We start from the raw sequence: 23,374 nt of genomic DNA on the forward strand, positions 1-23,374 counted from the left end.
TGTTTAGTTAATTCAGGGGATGGTGACCTTAACAATAAAGCCGAGAAAAAAACAATTCTCACCATCCTGTAAAATATATTAGGACCTTAGGTGACTCTTATATGTAATGTTGATTTGTTAAGTAATACTTATGTCTAATAATTCTTCTTTAAATAATGATAACATAAAAAGAATATTGAAACAACAATTACCAGTCCTACAATAAATGGTGATCTGTCCAGGATGTACCCTTTCCTATGTCTGCTAAGTTAGGCTCCAGTCCAGCTGTTACATTGAATTTGATAAATGGAAGAAATGGAATAGATGAAATTATATAACGTAAGTAAACGAAAAATGTTTACTTAATTTTAAAACATATCTAATAACATGTACAGACTTATTTTGAAACAGAAAACCTATAGATGTATGAAGGCCGGATCTACCTTTGAGTCCTGTGTTTGTGCAAATGAAACAAATTAAAAGTGAAAGTACTGTCACGCTCAAATGTACTCTGTAACTTTTTAAAATTGGATGCCATAGCTAGTGGGACTTTGGACTAACCGCACACACGATCTACCCTCTGCTAATGGCGTTCATCATAGTTAAGATTAAGGCACCAATTTATGGATGTAAGTTAGATTAAGAGTTTTTCTTTAATTTAGGCTAGGCTGCACAGTTTTACAGTCTATCTCTCCCTTGGTGGAAAGATGATAACTTCACCTTCTGGTCACTCTTGGCTCCCAAAAAAACCCCCAAAATAGCAGCAGCCAAATGCTAACCTTGAAACTTCAAAATAGTAGTGAACAAGTAAGGGGTTACCGTGTTGTCTATGTCCATCTTTTTTATACAGTCTGTAGTCTGACATCTATATATTTTACACTCGAGAGCTCATTTTGTAGCAAGCAGCATATTGATACACGGTAGACTTATTAATCATCATTTTGTGAACTTACTGGCAGATGAAGAGTGATTACAAAACTTTCATCTTTGTTGTTCTTCTTTTTTTCTGTTGCATTTAAAAAAAAATAGATGTAAGCTCTTTCAATATTGTGTGATTCATTCCACAAAAGGTAAGGTGTTCCATTTTTATTTTCATCATGTATTAGAGTACTAATGAATCTGGCCTACCATTCAAAACCAAGATTTCAGCCCAGTAATAGTTAGAGTGGGAAACTTTGAACAATGTTATTTATGCACACGGATGATTTATTGAGCAGCTAAATAACAGAGACAGGCACATCTAACAACAGCCTCATGACCCCCAGCTAGACCCCCCAGTGACATGACGATGCCTGAGCCAGCCTGCTTTTTTAAAGCCTGCTTTTCAAGCCTTTACATTATCTTTCAACAACAGTTACATAATAGCATTTTAAAATAGACCAACAAGCAAATCAAAACAGTTCTCCAGATTTCTTCACGCTTTCCATTTCAAGGCTGCTCTTAATCAAACAGCACATTGCATTAATCATGAGTGATTCCAGAACTAATGAAGCTTTTGAGTGATTTTCCAGGCTGCTTAATACAGTATTTGCTATGTACGTATGGATTTGTGTGTGTGTGTGTGTGTGTGTGTGTGTGTGTACGTTTTTGTGTTTTGTGTGGCTGTAATATCCAAACACCTCCTCAGTTCTCAGCTTTTGCTGTAGAGTACTGTATGTCTGAAACTAAAATGTAAGGTACTTCAGGAAAAAATAACGTTGCCTTGGCAACAAAACACAGAGCTTTCATTGGGATTGAAAACAGAGTGACAAATGGTGAGAAACAGATTTAAATGGACCTATCCAGACTTTTTTCATCCACACCGATGCTTTTTGTTAATACTCTGTGCTGAATAGCTTTGATAAATTTAGACAGCTGATAAGGTGAAAATGCAAGTGTGCTAATCAGAATCAGAATCAGAATACTTTATTGATCCCTGGGGGAAATTTTTTTTTGTTACAGTGCTCCATTTTAAACCAACATTAAGACAAGACAGACAATACACTAACTAAGAATAGTACAATATATACATATATATACATACATACATACATAAGTCACTCATAAATAAATAGTTGGAAAAGAAACATGTGTAGTTGTAGCAGCAAACAGTGTGTTAAGTGGATGCGTTGTACAGGGAGATGGCCACAGGCAGGAATGATTTCCTGTGTCGTTCAGTGGTGCTTTTCGGTAATCTCAGTCTCTCACTGAACGTGCTCCTGTGACTGACCAACATGTCATGGAGTGGGTGGGAGGTGTTATCCAACATTGTCTTTATCTTGGACAGCATCCGCCTCTCCGACACCACCTTGAGGGAGTCCAGCTCCATCCCCACAACATTGCTGGCCTTACGGATTAGTTTATTAAGTCTGTTGGCATCTGCAACCCTCAGCCTGCTCCCCCAGCATGCAACAGCATAGAGGATCGCACTGGCCACAACAGACTCATAGAAAATCCTCAGCATTTTCTGGCAGATGTTGAAGGACCTCAGTCGCCTCAAAAAATAGAGACGACTCTGGCCCTTCCTGTAAAGTGCTGTGGTGTTTTTAGCCCAGTCCAGTTTATTGTCAATGTGTACTCCAAGGTATTTATAGTCCTCCACAATGTCAACACTGACCCCCTGAATTGAAACAGGGGTCAAGTGTTTCCTGGTCTTCCTGAAGTCCACGATCAGTTCCTTGGTCTTTGCCACGTTGAGCTGCAGATGATTCTGCTCACACCACGTGACAAAGGAGTCGACCACAGCCCGGTACTCTGTCTCATCATCCCTGCTGATGCATCCAACCACCGCAGAGTCATCAGAAAACTTCTGAAGATGGCATGTCTCTGTGCAGTGGCTGAAGTCTGTGGTGTAGAGGGTGAAGAGGAAGGGGGAGAGGACAGTCCCCTGTGGTGCCCCTGTGTTGCTGATCACCTTGTCAGACACACACTGTGGGAGACGTACATATTGTGGTCTTCCTGTCAGGTAATCAACAATCCAGGACACCAGAGAAGCATCCACCTGCATCGCTGCTAACTTATCACCCAGGAGGGTCGGCCTGATGGTGTTGAAAGCACTGGAAAAGTCAAAAAACATGACCCTCACAGTGCTCGCCGGCTGGTCCAGATGGGTGTAGACACGATTGAGCAGGTAGATGATGGCGTCCTCAGTTCCGAGACGAGGCTGATAAGCGAACTGAAGGGGATCCAGGTGTGGTCTTACTATGGGTCGCAGCTGGTCCAGGATGAGCCTTTCCAGGGTCTTCATGATGTGGGAGGTCAATGCCACGGGCCTGTAATCCTGGGGGCCACTGGGACGTGGCGTCTTTGGTACAGGGACGAGGCATGATGTCTTCCACATCACCGGGACCCTCTGCAGACTCAGACTCAGCATAAACAGTTTATGAAAGACTCCACACAGCTGGGGGGCACAGGTCTTGAGGACAAGGGGACTCACTCCGTCTGGTCCAGCAGACTTGCCTGAGTGAAGTCTCCTCATTTGCATCTCAAAATATATAATATGACAGGAAAGATGATGACCAGGCCACCTGTTTTGGTTTTAAATTAATCACTGCTTAATACGCTCTGCTAACCTCTCCCATCTCACATCCTTCCTCATCATTTGCATAAAGTCTGTGGATCGATTTATATACGGACTCTAAATGAGTCTTTGCATGCACCGCCACCTACATTTCTCCACTCCGTGCATGCTGAAAGTAAAAAAAGGGTCAGTGAGAGTGTATTCTTTTTGAGAAGTGAATTTTGGTCTGTATTCAGGTTGGAGAGGACAATTTCCAAAATGAAAAATCTCTTTGCACCCCTTCTCACCAAATGATAGATAATGTAGCATTTGGAGTAAATCCTGAGCTATGTAAAAATATAGGAGGTATCCAAATATGCAACTTCTGCAATGTACAGCAGGTCATACTTTTCCTCAGAATTGCTTCCTTGGACTGTACCACCTACGGATGCACAAACTGCAAATACCAGGGACATGTAGTTGTTCTTGTCCTATGGTCTTTTCTGCTGGGACTGTGGTCGAGCATGTGAACAAATATGATGTAAATCTGTAACTATTAGTGCCAGTATTAATGTTTAGCTCCCTTGAGAATTTTATTTGGTAATAACTTGTAAATCACACTTGCTAAGTAGCACCAAATAGGACTACCTATTGTCTTCAAGTTGTGTTGAGATGGAGTGGAGAACAGAAACTGTAGATAAAAGATGGAAACGTGAAGTCATCCATTGGTTTGTGAACTGAGGCTTCAATCTAAGCATTGATCATTAGAGTTTATTAAACCTAAATAAGTAAATGAATAAACTACATGTGAAAAGAATCATTAGTGAACTGAAATTTAAAAAAAAATAAACCTTTAACAATAAGAAATGTAATCTGGTACTGTACCTGATGAAGTTTTGGTACTAATGTTTTTTGAGACTTGGAATGTTTGCACATATGCGAGCCAACTGTATTTACAAAGTATTTCGTTTTTATTGTAATTTCTATTCTGTCTTAAATATGTCCCTGATAAATAACCTCAATATTACAATAATTAAAAAGGCTATATCTAAAGTATGAAACCACAACCCTATCAGGGAAATGGTTCTTTAAATCATTGATCAGTTCTAAAGGTTGTTTTCTTCTATTTGCAGCCCTGCTGACTACAGTGAAGAATGCAGGTCTAAGGCATTCTAATTTTCAGAGCTGGAAGCTACTGATGTCTGTTAAACGCAATGTTTGGGACATTAATGGAGATGACTGACTTGTTTGACTAGTGAATGTAGTAGAGTAGAGATGTAGCATTGTATGATACAGTAGATATAGCCTCTTCTACATAACCACGCATTACAGGTTGTACACTATTTCACGTGTTGTTCCATCTAATTCGTTTACGTTCCTTTTGCCCGCTTTGTCTGGTTTAAATCAAAAGCAATCCCAGATTGACTGGCATATACATGCACACCTGCAAATGCCACCATGTAACATATCACCCAGTCAGCTAGTAATTTGCATGTTCTGTCCACGTTTGCGTGGGTAGCCTCCGGGTGCTCCAGCTTCCTCCGACAGTCCAAAGACATGCAGTTTGTGGGGTTAGGTTAACTGGTGATTCTAAATTCCTCGTAGGTGTGAATGTGAGTCCAGATGTGTGCTCCAAACACATAAAAGAGGACTCGAGTGAATAAAAGTTCTGGTGGTGATTTTTCTAAGGTATTTGACAAACTATGCATCATTTGAAAGCACAAAACATTGTGCTTCAGGCATGCTGAACTTTTTAAAGGCCACAGATATAATAACATTTTGTATATAACAAAGTGATTTTTCTTACCCTTTTTTGGCATCTTTATGTGCACATACCAGTTAAGAACACAATACTTGAAAGCTTTTAGTTCTTTGTGAAAGTTCAAAGCCATTTTCCAAACTTTTACCAGCAGAATATACACTAATGTCGACATGGGGACATCAGCACCCACTGCGCGTTTTATTTCTTTTCTTCTTTTTTGTTGTATAGACATATACTGATAAAATAATAAGACACAATTAGTATCTAAAAACAAAACAATTAGAATAGCATTTCGTGCTAAAATCCATCATACAGGTGTTTATCTTTCTTCCACTGCTGACACTGCCCCCACGCCATCTGTGGTAGTGCGATCATGTGCCCAAAGTAAATGAACTGTTATTTGTGAAAAAATCACAATATTTATAAGAAATTTCACAGCACTCTGCTCTGCAATTCTGTAAAAAAGCAATTTGGGATGTTTGCATGAAGATGCTGCAAGAGTCCTCTAACAGAAGGCCAAAGATTTACAAATGTACTGAAGTTGTTGATTTAAAAAAAAAAGATATACAATTTAATAATCTATTTTGTAAGTTCCATGTTTTTAACAGTATTATCATAAAATTATTAAACATCAGTAATAAATGACAAGACAATTTTGTCTTTTGTCAATCCCACCATGAAATATTGTCCTCTTACAGTGGATTGTTGTTTCTGTGGGTTAACATTTTCTTTGTAATGCACAGAGAAACTGCACACTCAAGCTTTCATGCTGCATAACTGTGAGGATTGAATACATCGGGTCAAGTTTCTAGATCATCTCCCCTCTAGCATCAGCTAGTTTGCTTATGCTGGTTGCTTAGCTATTAACTTATTGCAAGTTGGACTCTTGGTATTTGGAGAGCAGGCTTGCTGGCAGACATACATGTATGTGTGCTAATGTGATTACCACCATTTGTAGTGTATAGTGTCCTGCTACATGAACAAGCAGGACTTTAAAACTGGCTACTTATACCCTCTCTAAGGCATTGTGTTGCAGACCGGGGCATCTTTAAATTGCAGTCATGATTTATATACTGTGTACTATAAGTCAGCTGTAATCTGCCCTCTGTGACCAATTCTGCAAATTACAAGAAAGGGATTAGTATTCCCCCTTCAGATTTTTTCTGTATATGTGTATAAATAAGAATAAAAGCAGACAGAGTGCTCACACTGGGGAAAGCCTGGAAAAAGATCATGTTTTGGAGGTCAAACTGCATTTAAATCGCAACACTGCTCCGGAGTCTCTTTGGACATAGAAAGTAAATGCTTGCACGGCACATGGGATTCTTGCTCAGCAGTTTCTAATATAATGAGAAGTGCTCCAAGTGAGATCTTTTTTTAATAATAAAAGGCAAGGTATTTCATATCTTATTACCGCTTTAAACTTGTCAAGTGGTTATTTTTTTTTGTTTGTTTGTTTTTTTTTGCTTTTGTTAAACTTTTTGAGCATGTAACAAAACAAAGATTTAGATCTAGTTTAGAGTTTAAGATGTGAAATCACAGCATCGTAGTTAACGTAAAAAAATAGGGACAAGTCTCAGTAGTAGCTCGGTAAAAAGGTCTTATCATACCAGAGAGCCTTAGTCACATATGCCTGCAAGACACACCAGGCATCAAGAGATGAAATGGTCTCACATATGGTCTAAACAATAAACTGACATGGTCATCGTGTCATCATTCATTTGTTGCATACTTTTTTGAAGCCTTTACTCTGGCATTTTGACTGCCATCATTGTGTTTGTTGGTTTGTTTGTTTTTGAATATGGACATAAGAATATTTAGACAGACTGTACGGTTGGTTAATTTCATTAATAAGATGGCTCATAAATTTTGGTTAGACTTCTGTGGTATATTACACGCACAAAAAAGAAAACCTGACAAGTACAGCTAGTTAATAATAACAATGGCTGTCACAAGCGGTAACTTTGAGAAAAGATAAAAACCAACATGAACCATGTGTTTGTGCGCATGTTTTTGTGTTGTCCTCAGTCATATACTGGCTCACTGATTTTGCAGAGATTAACCCAAACTTAGAATCCCATTTTTACAGTGTCTATTAATACAAATTAACACTGAACAAGTGAAATGGCAGCCACCCATCAGTTAATTTTAACAGTTTTTATTTCTCTGCTCATTTTTGCTTAAAGTTGTTTAATTTTACACGGCGATTGGGTTGCCTTTGTAGCCTTTGAAGTGGCCATTTCTGGAACGGATTTTTGCACTTCTACATTGGCATCATTTTTGGTTGTTCGGTTTGCTTTGCTAACACCAATCGCTACCGGAGCTGAGAGTAACTCTGGACTGTGATTTCATCAGCTTTTTCTCACTCAGTTTTGCAGTTAGCTAATTGTTATAAAATAAGACTGCATATGTGAGAGTTTTATCCCGTTGCATGTACTGTGACGTTGATCTGTGCACAGTGATCCAGTAAAAAGATAAAAAGGTGCATTTGATCCAGCTGACAAAACAAGATTAGACTTGATGTTTTTCCACTGATGATCCACATCACTGGTTAGGACGGCAGCAGTAAGCACAAGACATAAACTTTAGAACATAGAAAACTGGTGTTCTCATGGGTTAAAATGACAGCTGCAGCTACCAAAAGCAGACAAAGACTTCTGCCCTGAATAAAACCCTTCAGTGGAGGATGTAATAAAACACATGCTCTGTGTGGCTCCAAACTGGCACCAAAAGGACAAAATGTCTTAAAACACACACACACAGACACACACTTTAAGGGTTATGATAGTACACCAACTCACAGGCTGCTTGTTTTTGTGATCTCACTGTCTAAACCCACAGAAACAGTCCAAACTTTGTTTTTGCTGTCATAATACTGCTGCCAGTTGAATCCTAAATCACCATTCTCTTATTTGCACAGTCTGCTCCTCCTGGTTACACTAATTAGTTTGGGAAAAGATAAATTCCGAATTGGATCAATAAGCTGCCTGTTCTACGATCTTTTAATTGCGTTTGGCGCAGTCGTGATACATAAATGTTGATAGTATAACTTGCAGATTTACAGGGCATCACCCCTGATAATTTCCAATAATTAACACCTCTTGCAGAGTAACAAACACCTAAGAAACTGTGAGTGATACTGAGAGAGAGCCATGGCTCCTTCACAAGATAGCTGAAGAACTCTTTCCAAGTTCATGAACTCATTCAGTATCTCGAAAGCTAAAGTAGATCACGTCCTGGAATAGTTTCAGTATCTTTAAATTCATCAAGGAGAACCAGATACCAAAAAACTTTACTTTCTTTCATTCATTTTAGTCTCCGTAAAAGCTCCAGTTTCATTTTATTCAGTTGAAAAAAGGTTTGCTGTTATATAACCATCAAAATAACTTTTTATATAATTATGATCAGCTGTCAGAAGTGTCACATTTTATTGTAGATTTTTCTCTTCTTCTGTGACAGATTTAAGACTCCTCCACTTGCCTGTCATCCAGCCTACAGGTGGTAAATTTTGAAGGTGTACATTTTGGGGGGAAAGGGATCTTGGTGCGTTTTCCGACAAACTCCGTGATGGTCATTTATTTTTCCCACCTTGTGTGGGTAGGAGAACACTGCAGGCAGAAAGAGGGGCAGGCTCACAGTGAAAGGATTGCCATTTGGACAGGTAAATGACAGAGAATGAGAGCAGAGGGCCGATGAGGATAAAAGAGGAATCCAGATAAAGGTAAGTATGAAGAAAATGGAGGGCATCTACATGATGCACATATCTGAAGGGGAGGGAACAAGAGGGTGCAAGGAGGTGAAAGAAAGAGAGAAAGATCAAGGGCTGAGGAGAGGTAGCAGGGTAAATGCACTATTTGAATTATGTAAAATAGCTGCGTGGGAGAGAGGAGGCGTGTGTGTGTGTCTGAGTGTGACAGAAGAGGCTGAGAGAAGGAGAAAGCAAGGAAAGAGCACAGATACTAGCATGATCAATGTGAAAAGATGTGAGATGGGCTGAAATACAGGAAAACAATACCAGAAATTTCAACACATATAACCAATTTATTACCAGTATCACATTCATCACATTTAGCGTGTTGCAGGTCTTTTCAGAGGGCCGTGCTGAAAGTAAAGGGAAAAACTGGACAAAGAATGTCTGATTAAAACAGGATTAAAGTAGGCTTTCATAGGCATCTTCCTGATGAGTTTTTGGCATAGTAAAAGTGATGATTTAAGCAGGTTTGGTATGGTGATCCTTTTCTAAGAATGATGAAACATGGTAGCTTGTGGTAACTACATATTTACCGTGGCTCTGGATTTTATTAAAAATTTTTCAGCCATCTCAGTGGTTTGGCTCTGCAGATGGTAATGTCTAATATTACCATAATATCTGCAATCTCTGTCTCTGCACTTTCATCGTCAGAAGTCGACCAACCAATCTTAAGCTGCGTCTATATTGCAAGTGATTTGCAGCGCCATGGTGACCAAAAACCACTGAAACTGACATTTTTAGATTTTTCAAGCAACTATGGGCGAAATAACTCCTGGCAACGGGAAGTGGGCGGGACCTGGAATAAACCTTCCTTAACTACTAGACAAGCAATTGAAGGGGTTACCGACTGCCATGTTGATTGACACTTGACCTAGAAGGTTACCTTGGCGACCAGAGCCTGGAATGTCAGCAAGTGACCAGATGTCAGTTTCAAAGCGAAACACTTCCAGTGTGGGCACAGCTTAAGGTCCCCTGAGTTACCAAATCTCCTGAAAGTTTGATTCTATGTCAGATAAAAACAAGCTAAAATGATTTATGCACCTACAGCACCTGCTTCACACTCTCCACTCTAATTCATCCCATAGGTATTCTATCGGGTTGAGGTTAGGACTCTGTGCAGGCCAGTAAAGTTCTTTCACACCAAACAAAACTACACTTAGCACAATGCAGTCAGACAAGTACCGCTGAACTAGCAATCGCCAAACCCAGACTTGTCCATTTAACTGTCAGATGGAGAAGCATGATTTGTCACTCCAGAGAACACTGCTCTAGAGTCCAGTGGCAGCGAGCTTTATACCACTGCATCCTTTGCATTGCACTTGGTCATGTAAGGCTTGGATCCAGCTGCTCAGCCATGAAAACTTCATTCCATGAAGCTCTCTGCACGTAGTTTTTGGGCTAATCTGAAGGCCACTTGGAGTTTGGAAGCCTATAGTGACTAAGGCTGCAAAAAGTTGGGGATCTGTGTGCAGCATCTGCTGACCACGCTCTGTTATTTTCACTTCATGTCTGAGTTGCTGTTGTTCCACCTTTGTTATAATACTTCTAACAGTTGACTGTGGAATATTTAGTAGGGAGGAAATCCATGCGTCTCGTCATGGTACCTGAGAATGACCCGTTCTGTCACAAATGTTTGTAGAAGCAGTCTGCATGACTAGGTGCTTGATTGTGTACACCTGAAGTCATAGAGTGATGATTTGGATGAGTAAGTAAATAATTTTGGCAATATAATATATATATTGATTAATCCCCGCCCCTTACTGTTTGCCTTCATCGCCATATCAAATTGAAAATAATTTGTCCTCCAGCTAGTCCTGATATCAGTGGTGTTTTGATCTGGTTGTTATTTTCCGCACAAGTCTTTCTTCTCTTTCTTACAATATTTTTTTACTCAGCAAAGAACTGATGTGACACAACAGATAAATAGTGGCTACTTGTCAATAGGCACATGGCAGCTATTAAGGCTGATAAAAGTACACGCCAGTTTTAGCCTATATGTAGACAGACAGTGAGACTGCTTTCCTTTTGTACCACCATCAGATTTGCCAAACTAATGACAGCCTCTGCTGCACTTTGTGTTTACTGTTAATTAGCATAAGCTAAGATGATAACTGGTAAGCATGTTAGCATTGCAACAAGTCTTGTTGTGCCTCTAACATGCCTCTACCTTAGTGAACACAGAAAGGTCGCTACAACTGTGTTGAATTTGTTAGGAAGTCATTCTTTTTTCTGTTGCTAGAAAGGTTTAGCTTGTGGTACAGTTTATGAAGATACTTAGCTAACCATCGTTAGCCGGTTTCTGCTGTTAGAGCAGCAAAAGTTGCTATGTGTTAGTTGGCATACTGTAATGGTGCTTTTTTCCTCCATTCATGCAACTGAAAAATATACTTTTCTAGTATTCAGCAGTATTCAGCTGTGTGGTATGTTGTAAACAAAATTGTATAAATTAGAAATGAGTGCACAGAAATTTCAAGGCAGAATTATAAGTGAATGAAGAGGAGCTTCTTCCCCCAGGCTATTCGGGGCCTGAACCAGGTGTAGGACTGGACTCTCCCAAACACGTCACTATAAGACTGGACTCTCACACACGTCACCACACGCACCACCACACATTTCCTATAATTCTATAATTCCTATAATTTATAATCCTTATCTTTATAATCTCTTCTGCTATTTGCACATTCTTTACTGTAAATTCCTAAGTTAATTTGTAAATTTTTGTAGTAAATTGTAAATATTGTAAAACTTTTCTTCTGTCATTTAATGGTCGGGCATTGTACAGCTACAAGCATTTCACCCCCATGTCATACTGTGTATGGTTGTGTGTGTGTGACAAATAAAATTTGAATTTGAATTTGAAAGTGAGTACTACACATCCTTACAATATTCTCACCTGTCTTTTATTCATTGATGTTATTATATATAGATACTTATCACTTCTTTAACTCTTAGGAGATTTTATTTATTTACTTATGTCGCAGATCTCTTCCTGTAAATCTTTATTGGCCTATAGGGCTGCCATGATTAGTCGACTAGTCACGATTATATCAACTATCAAAATCGTCGAAGACTATTAGTCGTCAACGATTTTGATAGTCACTAATAGTCGATGGGTCGTTTGAAGCTTAGTAAGATCCTGAAAGACGCAAGGATGCCAGCTGCCATTAAACACCAAAGAAGAAGATGAAGCAGTCTGCGGTATCGTAGCTGTGTCGAAATTCAGGGGCTACATCCTTTGGAGGCCGCATTTGTAGGCCGATTACATTACAGCAATCGAAGGCTGTCCAAATTCAAAGACTCGTCCAATAAATGCGGCCAATAAATGCGTCCTCTTTTTCCCCAGAGTCGGATGTGTCCGTGGCCCAACCTATCCCAGAATTCATAGCGCGGCCAAACCAATTCCATTTTCCAACAATGGCGGCAGCTACTTAGTTTTAATAATACTCTTTCTTGGTCACAAAATAAACTTTTAAGATCATTTCAGGCGAGGCAATATCTGCTCGATTTATCAAGACATCACATATTTGCAAAAGTGCGCCGACGTTTTCGGAAACATCTGTTAGCCACTAGCTCAATAGCTCACCGGGAGGTCAGCGAGAACAGCGAACTCCCAGCACATCGTTTTCAAACCCCCCGCGGTCTTTTGCTACTCAGGTTAAACATGATATACAAGTCACTTAGATAACTTAAAAATATTATTGTTTGGCTTTTTTCAGTGTTTTATTTGTTCTTGAGTAAATCAGTTTGGCTAAGATTAAAGTTATAGTTTTCACACGGCTGAATAAACGTTAAACAGTAAACTCATTAAACACAAGTGTGAGGTGGTCGAGAATTTTCTCCAGTGTCATGCTATGTATTAGCGAGCGAGGAGCAGATGGCGAAGTTTATTAAACTCCACCGAGATAATCTGCAAAGTTCAGTTAGCACATACCTTAAACACTTCAAGCTGTAAGCTAATGATAGTTATATAAGAGCAGATGCTGCTGGTGCAATAAGCTGCACGTTTTATGTCCATGATCTGATTTGTTGACTAATTGCAAAAATAATCTGTGACTAGTCGACTATCATAATAATCGTTTGTGGCAGCCCTATTGACATATAAACCAACAAACAGCTGTTTGAAAATGTAAACTATTATCTCAGTTTTGGAAAGCCACACGGAGCTTAATAAAAATGAGGTTTTAATCATTTCTTTTTCCACTGGAAGAAAGGGTTTGTACGTAATTAACAAAATCCTCCATGTATCTTATGAATGTACAATTTATTGATTTGTAGGTAAAAGCAATTAATTAAAACTGTGTATATGTAATTATATCCTGTGAAGTCCCATTGAGAGTGCAGACATTTGGTGCAGAGACACAGAGATAGAATTGGCATTTGGTTGGAGGACAAAAGTGAAAGACACAAAGATCAAAGTAGGCAATACTTTAAAGATAAGATAGAACTTTATTAATCCCTCGGGTGGGTTCCTCTGGGAAATTCGACTTCCAAAAAGCACAGCACCGACAGAAGTTACAGTTACAGAATTGTTATATATATACACACACACACACACACACACACACACACACACACACACACACACACACACACACATATATAAATACAGAGACAAATATAAATAAAATATACAAAGGGGATAAATAGAATAAATAGGAATAAAAAATAAAAATACAAGTGAATTGCACATTTCAAGTATTGAGTCTATTGCACTGTTGACTATTTACAAAAAGTATTGCACAAGGTATTGTACAGTGAGGTGAAGAGGCACTACAGCTTAGTTGTTCCCCCCTCCTTTGTCCTTAAATTCACAGTCAGTGAATTTTTGAGTAAATTTTTTAAATTTTTTTCTGTTGTTGTTTTTTTGATCCGTTAGTTGGCCTCCTGTGTTTTGTTTTTGCTCCTCTCTGTGTGCATCCACACTCTCTCCATCATCCATCAAGTGTAGGACAGAACTTTATTTCTTTACTGGACAATTTGCTGCATTATGTACTGACTCAGAGACGGAAGTCGATAAGTGTTTTGTTTGTTTAATGCTCGCGCCTCTCTACCCATGCATCTCCCGGTTCCTCCCCTCAACATTCAGACTGTTAACATTTGCCTCAGCTGACAACCAGACAGAAAATCTATCTCTCCACTTTGTCAGCCCCCACACTCTCAACAGATGAAAGTGCATAAGAGTTTCTGTGTAGCGGCAGAATCTGCAGTGATGCTGGTGAATGGGTGTGACCTTGCATGGTTTTATTTCTGTCTCGCTCACCTTTGACCTCTATTGAGCTCTCATATTCTTTGGTTCCTTCAGGCAGAATGTCAATATCGGCTGTCCCGCAGCTGTTTATTTCCACATTACTTTGTCCACATCCTCTGGCTCTACCTGTGTCCTGCACTGCAATTTTTGTGTCCTGGCCTCATATTACCATTGATGTTTTCCTTCCACGGATGTATAATAGTGTCTTACCCAATGACCTCCTCTCCTTTTCGCAGATCATCGCGCCCGGCGGAAGAGCATAGCCACCGGGAAGCAGCCCAGCATGGAGGTCCCTCCCACTGCCCCCCTTCAACCCTTCCGACAATCCGTGAGTAACCCCCACTGTTCCCGGCCTCGCTCGCTGCCTCCATCCCTCTCGCTGTCCCTCCTCCCTCCTCCCGCCCTGGGTCCACCGCACACCTGTGGCCGTCGGGCCAGCGGCACCCCGCCTCACCCTTACCCTCTCTCCCTGGCCGTCTCCCCCTCCCTCGCCTTTTGCCAGCAGCAGCCGCAGCAGCAAAAGGGCTTCAAGAAAGGTTCCGGCACGCCCCCCTTGCCCCGCTCGCTGCCCCTCTCCCCCTCCCTGTCCTTCACCCTGCCTCACTCGCCTGCCGCCTCCTCCTCCTCCCCCCCCTTCTTGTACTGGGGCGGAGACTGGAGGGCTGCCGGTTCGAGTCCAGTGGCGGGAGGAGCATATATTGCACCACTGCCCCCTGTTGAGGTATGTGACACAAACATGGCTGAAGCAGAGACACTGGCTATTTTTGCATGCTACACTCATACAGGCGGCTTTTGGCCCGACAGCTAGGAATGTGCATGAAAGAAACACGTTCACACAATTAGGCTGCTGTTATTGTTAGCAGGCGCACATTTAAAAGCTTAACACCAGTTTGTTTAAAAGCTTTTAACTAAGTATTTTGAAATTGAAGGTATATATTTTGTCTAATGTTATATTTATATTCACATCATTCCAGATGGGCATTATTCTCCATTCTTATTGCAAAAATATGAAAATCAATTGTCTGACTAATGCTTTAATGGACCTATTCATCAGCATTAATGTTTGTCAAAGTTACTTCATCGTTGTGCGGTAATAGAGATTAGCCTAAGTACAGATCAGATTTTAAAAGACATGCACAGCAATTTGTTAATTTGTTTGTTTGCATGAGCATTATTAAGGATATAAAACAATTGAATTTCATGAATATTTTACAGGGCATGAGACAAGCCAAGACTCCCCAGCAGGAAAAAAAACTGCTGGATGATAAATGGATGAAAATATACAAAAAAAGAAGGCAATACAAAAAAAATAAGAAAATGAATCATGTTTCTAATAATCATTCTAAATGAGTTATTTCATTTTTAGCATTACATTTATGTTTAATCTGTTTGTGCTTTTATAATGGCTTCTGTTATTTTATGTGGGCTTTTAAGTTCTTTGTTTATCTTTAGAAAAACTGAGAGGAATGCATTTAAATTCCAGATTGCATTCGACCTACAAAGGCAGTTCACAAAACTAAAACTGTTATTAATTAGTAAACCTTAAATGAATAAATCCAGAAACTGCAGCAGGCAAAGGCCAAGGAGATCAAGGAGAAGAGAATGCTTTTTAAATACTTTTAAAAAGCTAGATTGCAATAAAATACACTACTCAGTCTAAATGTCATCTGTACCAAGGGTCTGAGACTATATCCACTAATAAGAAGAAAATGCTCTGGTTTTTCAAAGAGCTGAAACATTGCAAATGTGATATAAAGTAAATGTGACTCGTAGTAAATAGGCTAAAATGCACCAGATGCCTGCTATGATTCATTAAAGTCAAATGAAGATGAGCAGCATAAAAAGGTTGTGTCACTATTATTTCTGGGATCATCGTGACTCTTTTTAAACCAGACACGATGTCTGTCAGAGAAGAAGCGGGCAGCTGACACACGAAACATTTTGTGTCTGCGGGCACAAATAATCTGTTTTTGTTTCATTAATGGCAACAGAAACTCAATCACAAGGTATCAAATGTTAACGCGAAGGGGCTTAGAGGATTGACTGGTGTCTTATTAAGTTTGTGCCAGCAGTCTATGTTGCCCATCTCCTTTTCCATTATTTCTGCTGGTGTTTGCACACCGTTACTGTAGCTGGGAACGGCAGGATGTGTTTTCCTCCCATCACAGGAAACTATTTGCTGCCCATTCACTGCTGCAGTATGAAAAATAGCCGCCACTGACTTGGAAATTGCAGAAGCAAGATAGTCCATTACAGGAAATGTAAAGGCTCAGTTGGGCTTGATCAGAGTTTTTTTCTATTTCATCATTTTTTTCATAGTGGCTGAGATGAGTGTTTGTTGTATCAATATTTCATCCTGTGTGATGTGATAAGCAGTCCTGAGGGACAGGATAAATGCCATATTGGAAACACAAGATTCAAACAAAACTTTTCAGCAGTGACAAAAAAGGTCATTCTGATTTTTAACTCACACTTTGTTTAATGCAAGTCACTTGAAACCTGGAGGGAAAAAAATCATTATTGCAGTTAAATCTAGCAGAACTGTTACTGTATCCTTTAAAAATAGGCACAAATTCTTATCAGTACAAATTCTGCTCATCAGAAGTGCAGCCAAGCACGTGACAGTCTCTCCTGAACCATCAAATCCTGAACCTTTTTACTGTCACATTTAAACACACTGGTTAAGCATATTTAACTCAAGCCACATTTTTTTCCTAAACACTAATAACCAGCATCTGAAAGTAAAAGTAAAAAGCAAGTAAATCGAGTTGCAAATGGGACACAAGCCACAACCCTCTTCTGTTGTTCCACCACCACTCCAGCTTTCCGGCTTCCCCTCCAAACTTTGTTCCTCTTTAGAAGAGGATCATTACCTCTCAGCATCTACAATTACCCTGACCATCATGTCAAGGCACAGATGCCATGGGAGACCTTGTGTGCATCTCTGTGAAGCCAGCAGCATGTGACAGAATGGCAGTATAAGAATGCTTTCCCACGGCAACGTCTTACCTAAGGCAAAACATACTTAGCCTGGGGACAAGTGCCTGCTTAACAGATAATTCCAGTTTAGTTCAGTCTGTCTTGTTCTCTCTAAATGCTGCTGTGTTCCATGACTCCGTGGGTCATGCTGACTTTGAACTTGCCACATCTGTTCTAGAGATGCAGAAAATGTGGACTTATTACATTTATTGTTGCACAGGAAACTAACAAAACCGATAAATTGGGTAATTTAATATAATTTAGCATCAATCATCCCCAAGCTGTAACAAGTGTAAAATAGCATTAACGCTAAAGTAAGCATCAGAATAAATCTCCTGCTAAGACATCAGTCGCCATTTTGAGCATATTGTTCAACTCAGACAGAATTCCATTTCATGTTTGACAATTAGTGTTTTAAAAAATTAATAACTAATTACACACAGCTATTAAACATGCGCAGCATCAAATGAGCTGGAACACTAAACGACACCAGTAACCTGGAATGAACCCAAAGCTGAGCCAGTAACAAAGTGCAGAACAGCAAACACAGCCACAGAAGCTAAAGCGCAGGCCTCCTCTTAGCTTTCTTTATTGTGCTTTATTGTGCTTTCGGGATTTTCTCTCACTCTTTGAATTAAAGACTTTCTACTTTTTGAGACTTAACGTGTCAGACGGAGCGGCTAATCAAATCAGATTTAGTCATGCAGACTATTAGGTTGGAACCAGCAGATGGAGCCAAGTCTTTAGTCACATCCTCAAGACAGGCTTCAAAGCCATATGACTCATGCCACATGACAAGGTGTCATTTCTCCCGCTGAGTAATGTCGTTATGCTGTAGGTATAGAAATGATAGCACTTCAGGATGCACCTAAAAGCTGAATGGGCAAAGCGTCTTCAGGGGACAGTGGAAGAAAAAGCATGTAATGATATTTCATGCATATTTGGGGACATTTAAATTTACTATTACAGGAATGAGTGTAACGTTAACATCTGAGGTCTGCAAACACAGGGTGTGAAATCAGGAAGTCTACAAATGTTTTAAAAAGTGATATAATCGTCCAAGGGGACTTCATTCACTAGCTTGTTTGCATTACTAACAGTCTCGACCAAAAACAGTTTATTTACAATATATGGTTTAAAAACAGAGAAAACATATATTTCATTTTCAAAAGGTTTGAAACAGATTATTAATTGTAAAATGATTTTGCTGTTAGTTCTATGATGTCTTCATTTTCATTTTCTTTAAGCTTAAGTAAAGTCCCATCTTTTTTTAGTTCTATGACCATCACATTGACAGGAAACTGCACACTCACACTCCTTGTAGACGAGATTCTGATCCTGGGTTCAGTATGCAGTTTGTTGATACAAAATCTGGTGGGTGGTGGTTTTTAAGTGTTATGCTGATATACAAAAAATGGAACCACTTCCAGCCAGAAAGACAAAAAATAATTGTAAATGAAATGTAAAATATGTACCGAACACTTATCAATGAACAATTCCTCGTTCCAGTTCTCTGATATTTGATTGTATCGTGCCAGGAAGCTCATTTAGGACAAACTGTGAGACTCTGCTGTTCTTATGGACTGAATGGTTCACCACTGCCCACCACAGGATCTGTTACAACATTGCAATTTTCTGTAGCAAGTTGATTCCTCGTTGATAATAAATGTACCTTGTGCTCTCCCCATCATGCATCGTGTCTTTCATTTGTGTTTGTCTCTCGATTTGATTTTGCCGTCACACAAATACATCTGTTATAAACCATGCTGACATGACGGAAATCATCCGCATTCATACCATACTTTCCTGTCCTATCCAACCACATCGACCTCTCATCACCGCTCAATCTCTCATCTTTTCCGATTCACGGCAACCACTTCTTTGTCTCTGTAACTTCGCGCCACACACTTCCTCCTCCCTCTCCCACTCCATCTGTCTGCCTTCGTCGTCGCTCTCCTCCTCCGCCACGCTCCAGAGTTTCCTCAGTAGAAGGTTGAAGGGCTCAATCAAGAGGGCCAAGAGTCAGCCCAAACTGGACCGAACTAGCAGTTTCCGCCACATGATCCTCCCCCGCTTCCGCAGTGCTGACCAAGACAGGTTAGTGAGTCAGCGTGTGTGAGCGTTTTCATGCGATGTTTGTGGACTGACAGGCTGTGTTTGGTCCTGCATTTTGCTGTTGCATTTACAGATGCATGAATTCTGTTTGTCTTTTTGGATGCCATCATGACATCACTATTTGTTTTTGTATCTACTTTTACATAATCAGTGATAGCACAGTTAGTGACCATGTTGCACACTGACTGAGAGTCTCTGTCAGTCTGGCAAAAATGCACATTAGATTTTGGCTTAGAAAGGACGTGTGTTTACTAGAATCTCAAGATATATCATCTTAAATGCAAGATTATAGCATATTATTCTTTGGAAAATGTTGAGCACTGCATCTGTAGATCTGTCTCATCGTGCCTCTCAAACTGCCACAGAGAGAAAATATCAACTTGTGTGTCAAACTGAGCTTTCATGTCGACTGGTGACAAGATCTTAGTCTCTGGATGGTTGTGACTGATGAAAAAAGCTGTTCCAGAAGTACATTCTTACTAATAGCCAGCAGTGGGTGTCTCCTGTGGTTGCAAAAAGGTCTGGTTGTGTAGAAATCAAAGGGAAATGGCCCCTTTTGGTTCTGTGATCTTTGAAAAAGATGGGAAAAGCATGGTAAGTTTTAGGGCAGGGCTACCTTGTTATTGTCAAGTCACTACTGTATGAGTGTGCTACATCCCTCAGTTTCAGTCAAAACAGCAGTACTGAGTGGACAAGTCTGCAGTGTCCTAGCCTGAAGGCAGTGCATCAAAACCAAGTCTGCTTGTCAGTTTTCTTTTCAGCATTCATGAGGTTGTATCATGACGTTGTATCATGAGGTTGTATACCCTAAATGTTGCCACCATACCCAGTTTGTCAGCTCATAGTTCTGTTGTGACATCCTGAAGCTGCGGACAGAGAGCATTTGCTGCTAACGACTCACACAGGGTTTTTTGAAAACCTTTTTTAAACCATACAGCACAAAAGTCTCATCACACATCCGTGCTATACTTCACTCTCTGCCGCTTAATCCCCTAAAATAAATTCAATTTAAAGGGTCAGTGTTTTGGCTTACCAGAGCAGATCCAGTTGCTTAAAAGTTATTGGGTCTCTGTGGTTCCAAGGAGCGCTCTAGAAATAGGAGCCTGGTGTGAAAGCAATGCCACCTCTACCCACAGAGATGGCCTAGAAGGGGAGATTTTATTTATTTATTTATTTATTAGGGTCTATCTATATCAGCATGCTTCCATGGATTTCTATCTTTATCGTCTTTTATCTCATCTTTTGATTCTTTTCCATCTTGTCATCTCTTCCTCTATTAATCTTTTTATCTATCACTATCAGTAGCTCAGTCTCTGGCTTTCTATCTGTATCTTGGCATCAGCTTTCTCTGTGTATGGCCTAATCTCCGTCTCTGTAATCCTTTATATGTCTATCACAGTCCTAAGTTTATTTTACTCTCTCACTGCATTGTCGCTTGCACTCAGCACTCACTATTTCTCTGCTGAGCCGATGAAAAAACATCCCCCGCTTCACCATAGCAACCAGCAGACAGCCATATGGCGGCTGTACAGACCATAATGAGTCAGTGGGAGATTTGCTTAATTATACCTCCTCTGTATCATCTACATAGTTGCAGCAGTGCTGGAATTCTTCAGACACAGTAACACAGGAGTTGCATGACCGATGTTCGAGTGCAAAAATCTTCAGATTTTTTTAGTTTGTCAAATATGAGAAACATAAATGAGGAACTGTGCAAGGTTTTGAGCCTAATTTCAAGCAGCCTATAAACAGCAAGGATCCAAAGCATTTAGCTAAGGGCTGCAACCTATTTCTGTATTTTCATTAATGATAACTGCTGATAATTTCGTAGATTAAGCTCTGCGTTCTTCTCGGAGATGTCTAAAGTCCACTGTGACAGACATCTTCTAGCTTGTTTTGTCCAAAAGCAAAACAATATCCGAAAAACATTTCAGTGCAAACATAAAATGGAGACAAGCAGCATTTTTTTTAACTGAAAAGCCTGATGTGCGCAACTGAGTTGAGCAAAAATACTGTTCAGTATTCAGCAGGAACTATTCGAATGTTCTCAAAGATTACACCCAGGACTCACCCTCCTCTCTTTTCTAGCAGCTGTGAATTTCATTGTCACATTTCTCCAGTTCTTGCTTACAGTATCATCTCCTCTTACTGTGCTGCAAGTTTTTAAAAACCAGCATCTGGTAGTTTGTCAAGTGTTCCTCTGTTTTACATGTTTTTAAACTCCCCGTTTCATTAATGCCACCTTCTGGCAGTATTTAGTATCATTATCTAGTACCTGCCATCAATAAAAACAAGAGAAAATGCATCTAAAAAACCATTTGATTTTAATTATAACAGACTCTTTGAATATTTAAAATCCATCCCCAGTGAACAGTAAATCAAAATACTTACAGAAAACAAATGACCATCTATGAACTGACTGATTCAGCATTCATTTGGTCCATTCACTTTTTCTGTATTCTTCCACTGGACAGTTAGACCCAGGGCAAACTTAAACTTCAAATGTGAAGGTCAGTTGTATAATCCAAACAGAGGGCAAAAGCACACTCAGGAGAGTGCTAACACCTTTGCAGAGCCAGGTGTCTGCCAAGGTGTGTTTCCACATGATTTATTCATTTGGGAAGCTTGTGGATGTCTATTATCCTCGGCTGACTTGAGAAGACTGAACGGACAAAAAAGTCAAGAGCGATGTGAAGTCGTGGTTGTTTGCCAAGGCCCTCGTGGCTGATCCATCGTCTTTCACAGCTCCTTGTTTGCTCTGAGTGTTTTCTGTCAGGGGTGCTGGTGAACATCTGCAGCTTTGTTCATTTGTATTCCTTTTTTTTTTTTACGTTTGTTTATCCAGGGAGGGCTTGCCTTTTTTTTCAGCATGGATTAGATTTCATGCAGGCATAAATATGCATCTGAGCTCCCAAACAGGCTCTAAAAGCTGCAACGATGCACATATTTGCACATAATTTTTGTATTCTTCCCACTAATAAGCCAAACTTAACAGATCTTTCAGTCCATTCAGATTTTTCAGCATAAGTACCCCATAGGATTACTCTGTGTAGTCGCAGAGGGTACTCTGTCTTGCAGAAAAATAACGTTGTTTTTTTTTTGTTTGTTTGTTTGTTTTTCTTAAAGCTGTTTAATATATTTGAGGTTTCAAATTGTGGAAGTCTTCATCATTAGCGTATCTTTAGCCTAAATAATGTAATGAGATAGCTTTTTTTGTCTGCCAAAGAATTATAAAGACAAATCTATTCAACATCAAAAACAGGAAACAGAAAAGAAGTCTTTGCACTACCGAAGCCACACCCTGTAAACTTTTTTATTAGTAATATTCATGATGTAGCACAAGGGATGTCTCTTTGTTTCACACTAGAATATCGCAGTTCTTAAATAGCATGACATTTTATCTCAAACATTATACCTCCCAATGATTTAATCTAATATCTTTGGAGACATGCTGCCTTTTTCTGTAGAACCATCATTAAGTTCTCTGTTAAGATGCAATAGACGCTGACATGACCCCACATTACTTGTGCCAACATCTACCCTAAATGTTTTCAGAATTGTCTGTACATATATGCATGTAGATGCTCCTCTGGGGTGGGTGCTGGTCTGACTGTGGATTCTGATCCAGCCCTGCATAAAATACAAGGATTTTCTTTCAGTTTAAGTTTTAATGAAAGAAATGCTTCTAGAAAAGGACAAACACTTCTGTTGAAAGGTTGTTTTACAGTTTTTACCTATTACTGCATTTACTTAAGTACTTATTTATTACATATATATCAGGAGTGAGAAGCAAAATGTGCAATAACTGGTAAGTTTGTAGCTGATTTTGTAGTTGCAGTAGCATTAAGTGTTGTAAACCCTTGTCCAGACTCACCTATTTTTGTGTTTAAGCATGGACATCAGCACTGAGGAGAAGCAGTTACATGGCTCATCTGTAGCTTTAAGTTCAAATCAAAACTTGGCAGGACTGGACAGCAACATTTACAAAAATTATGAGAGCAGTCCTTTCAGTTTTTACTGTTTACACTATTTTTTTTTATAGTAGAACATCACAAAAAGCAG

General features: G+C 39.6%; 1 protein-coding gene across 11 annotated transcripts in view; it reads left to right on the forward strand.

Annotated features, from left to right (window-relative positions):
• The window catches only part of syngap1b (synaptic Ras GTPase activating protein 1b), a 189,856-nt gene that overhangs the window by 123,627 nt on the left and 42,855 nt on the right, over positions 1-23,374 (forward strand). For 10 of the 11 annotated variants that reach the window (XM_076890232.1, XM_076890234.1, XM_076890240.1 and 7 more), the window contains 2 exons: positions 14,455-14,939; positions 19,173-19,294. In XM_076890232.1, the coding sequence (XP_076746347.1) occupies positions 14,455-14,939; positions 19,173-19,294 (607 nt within the window). The remainder of the gene's footprint in view (positions 1-14,454; positions 14,940-19,172; positions 19,295-23,374) is intronic. The other variant, XM_076890236.1, reaches the window with a different exon arrangement.

Source organism: Maylandia zebra, linkage group LG11 (genome assembly GCF_041146795.1).
Source record: "Maylandia zebra isolate NMK-2024a linkage group LG11, Mzebra_GT3a, whole genome shotgun sequence".
NCBI classification, from domain to species: domain Eukaryota; kingdom Metazoa; phylum Chordata; class Actinopteri; order Cichliformes; family Cichlidae; genus Maylandia; species Maylandia zebra.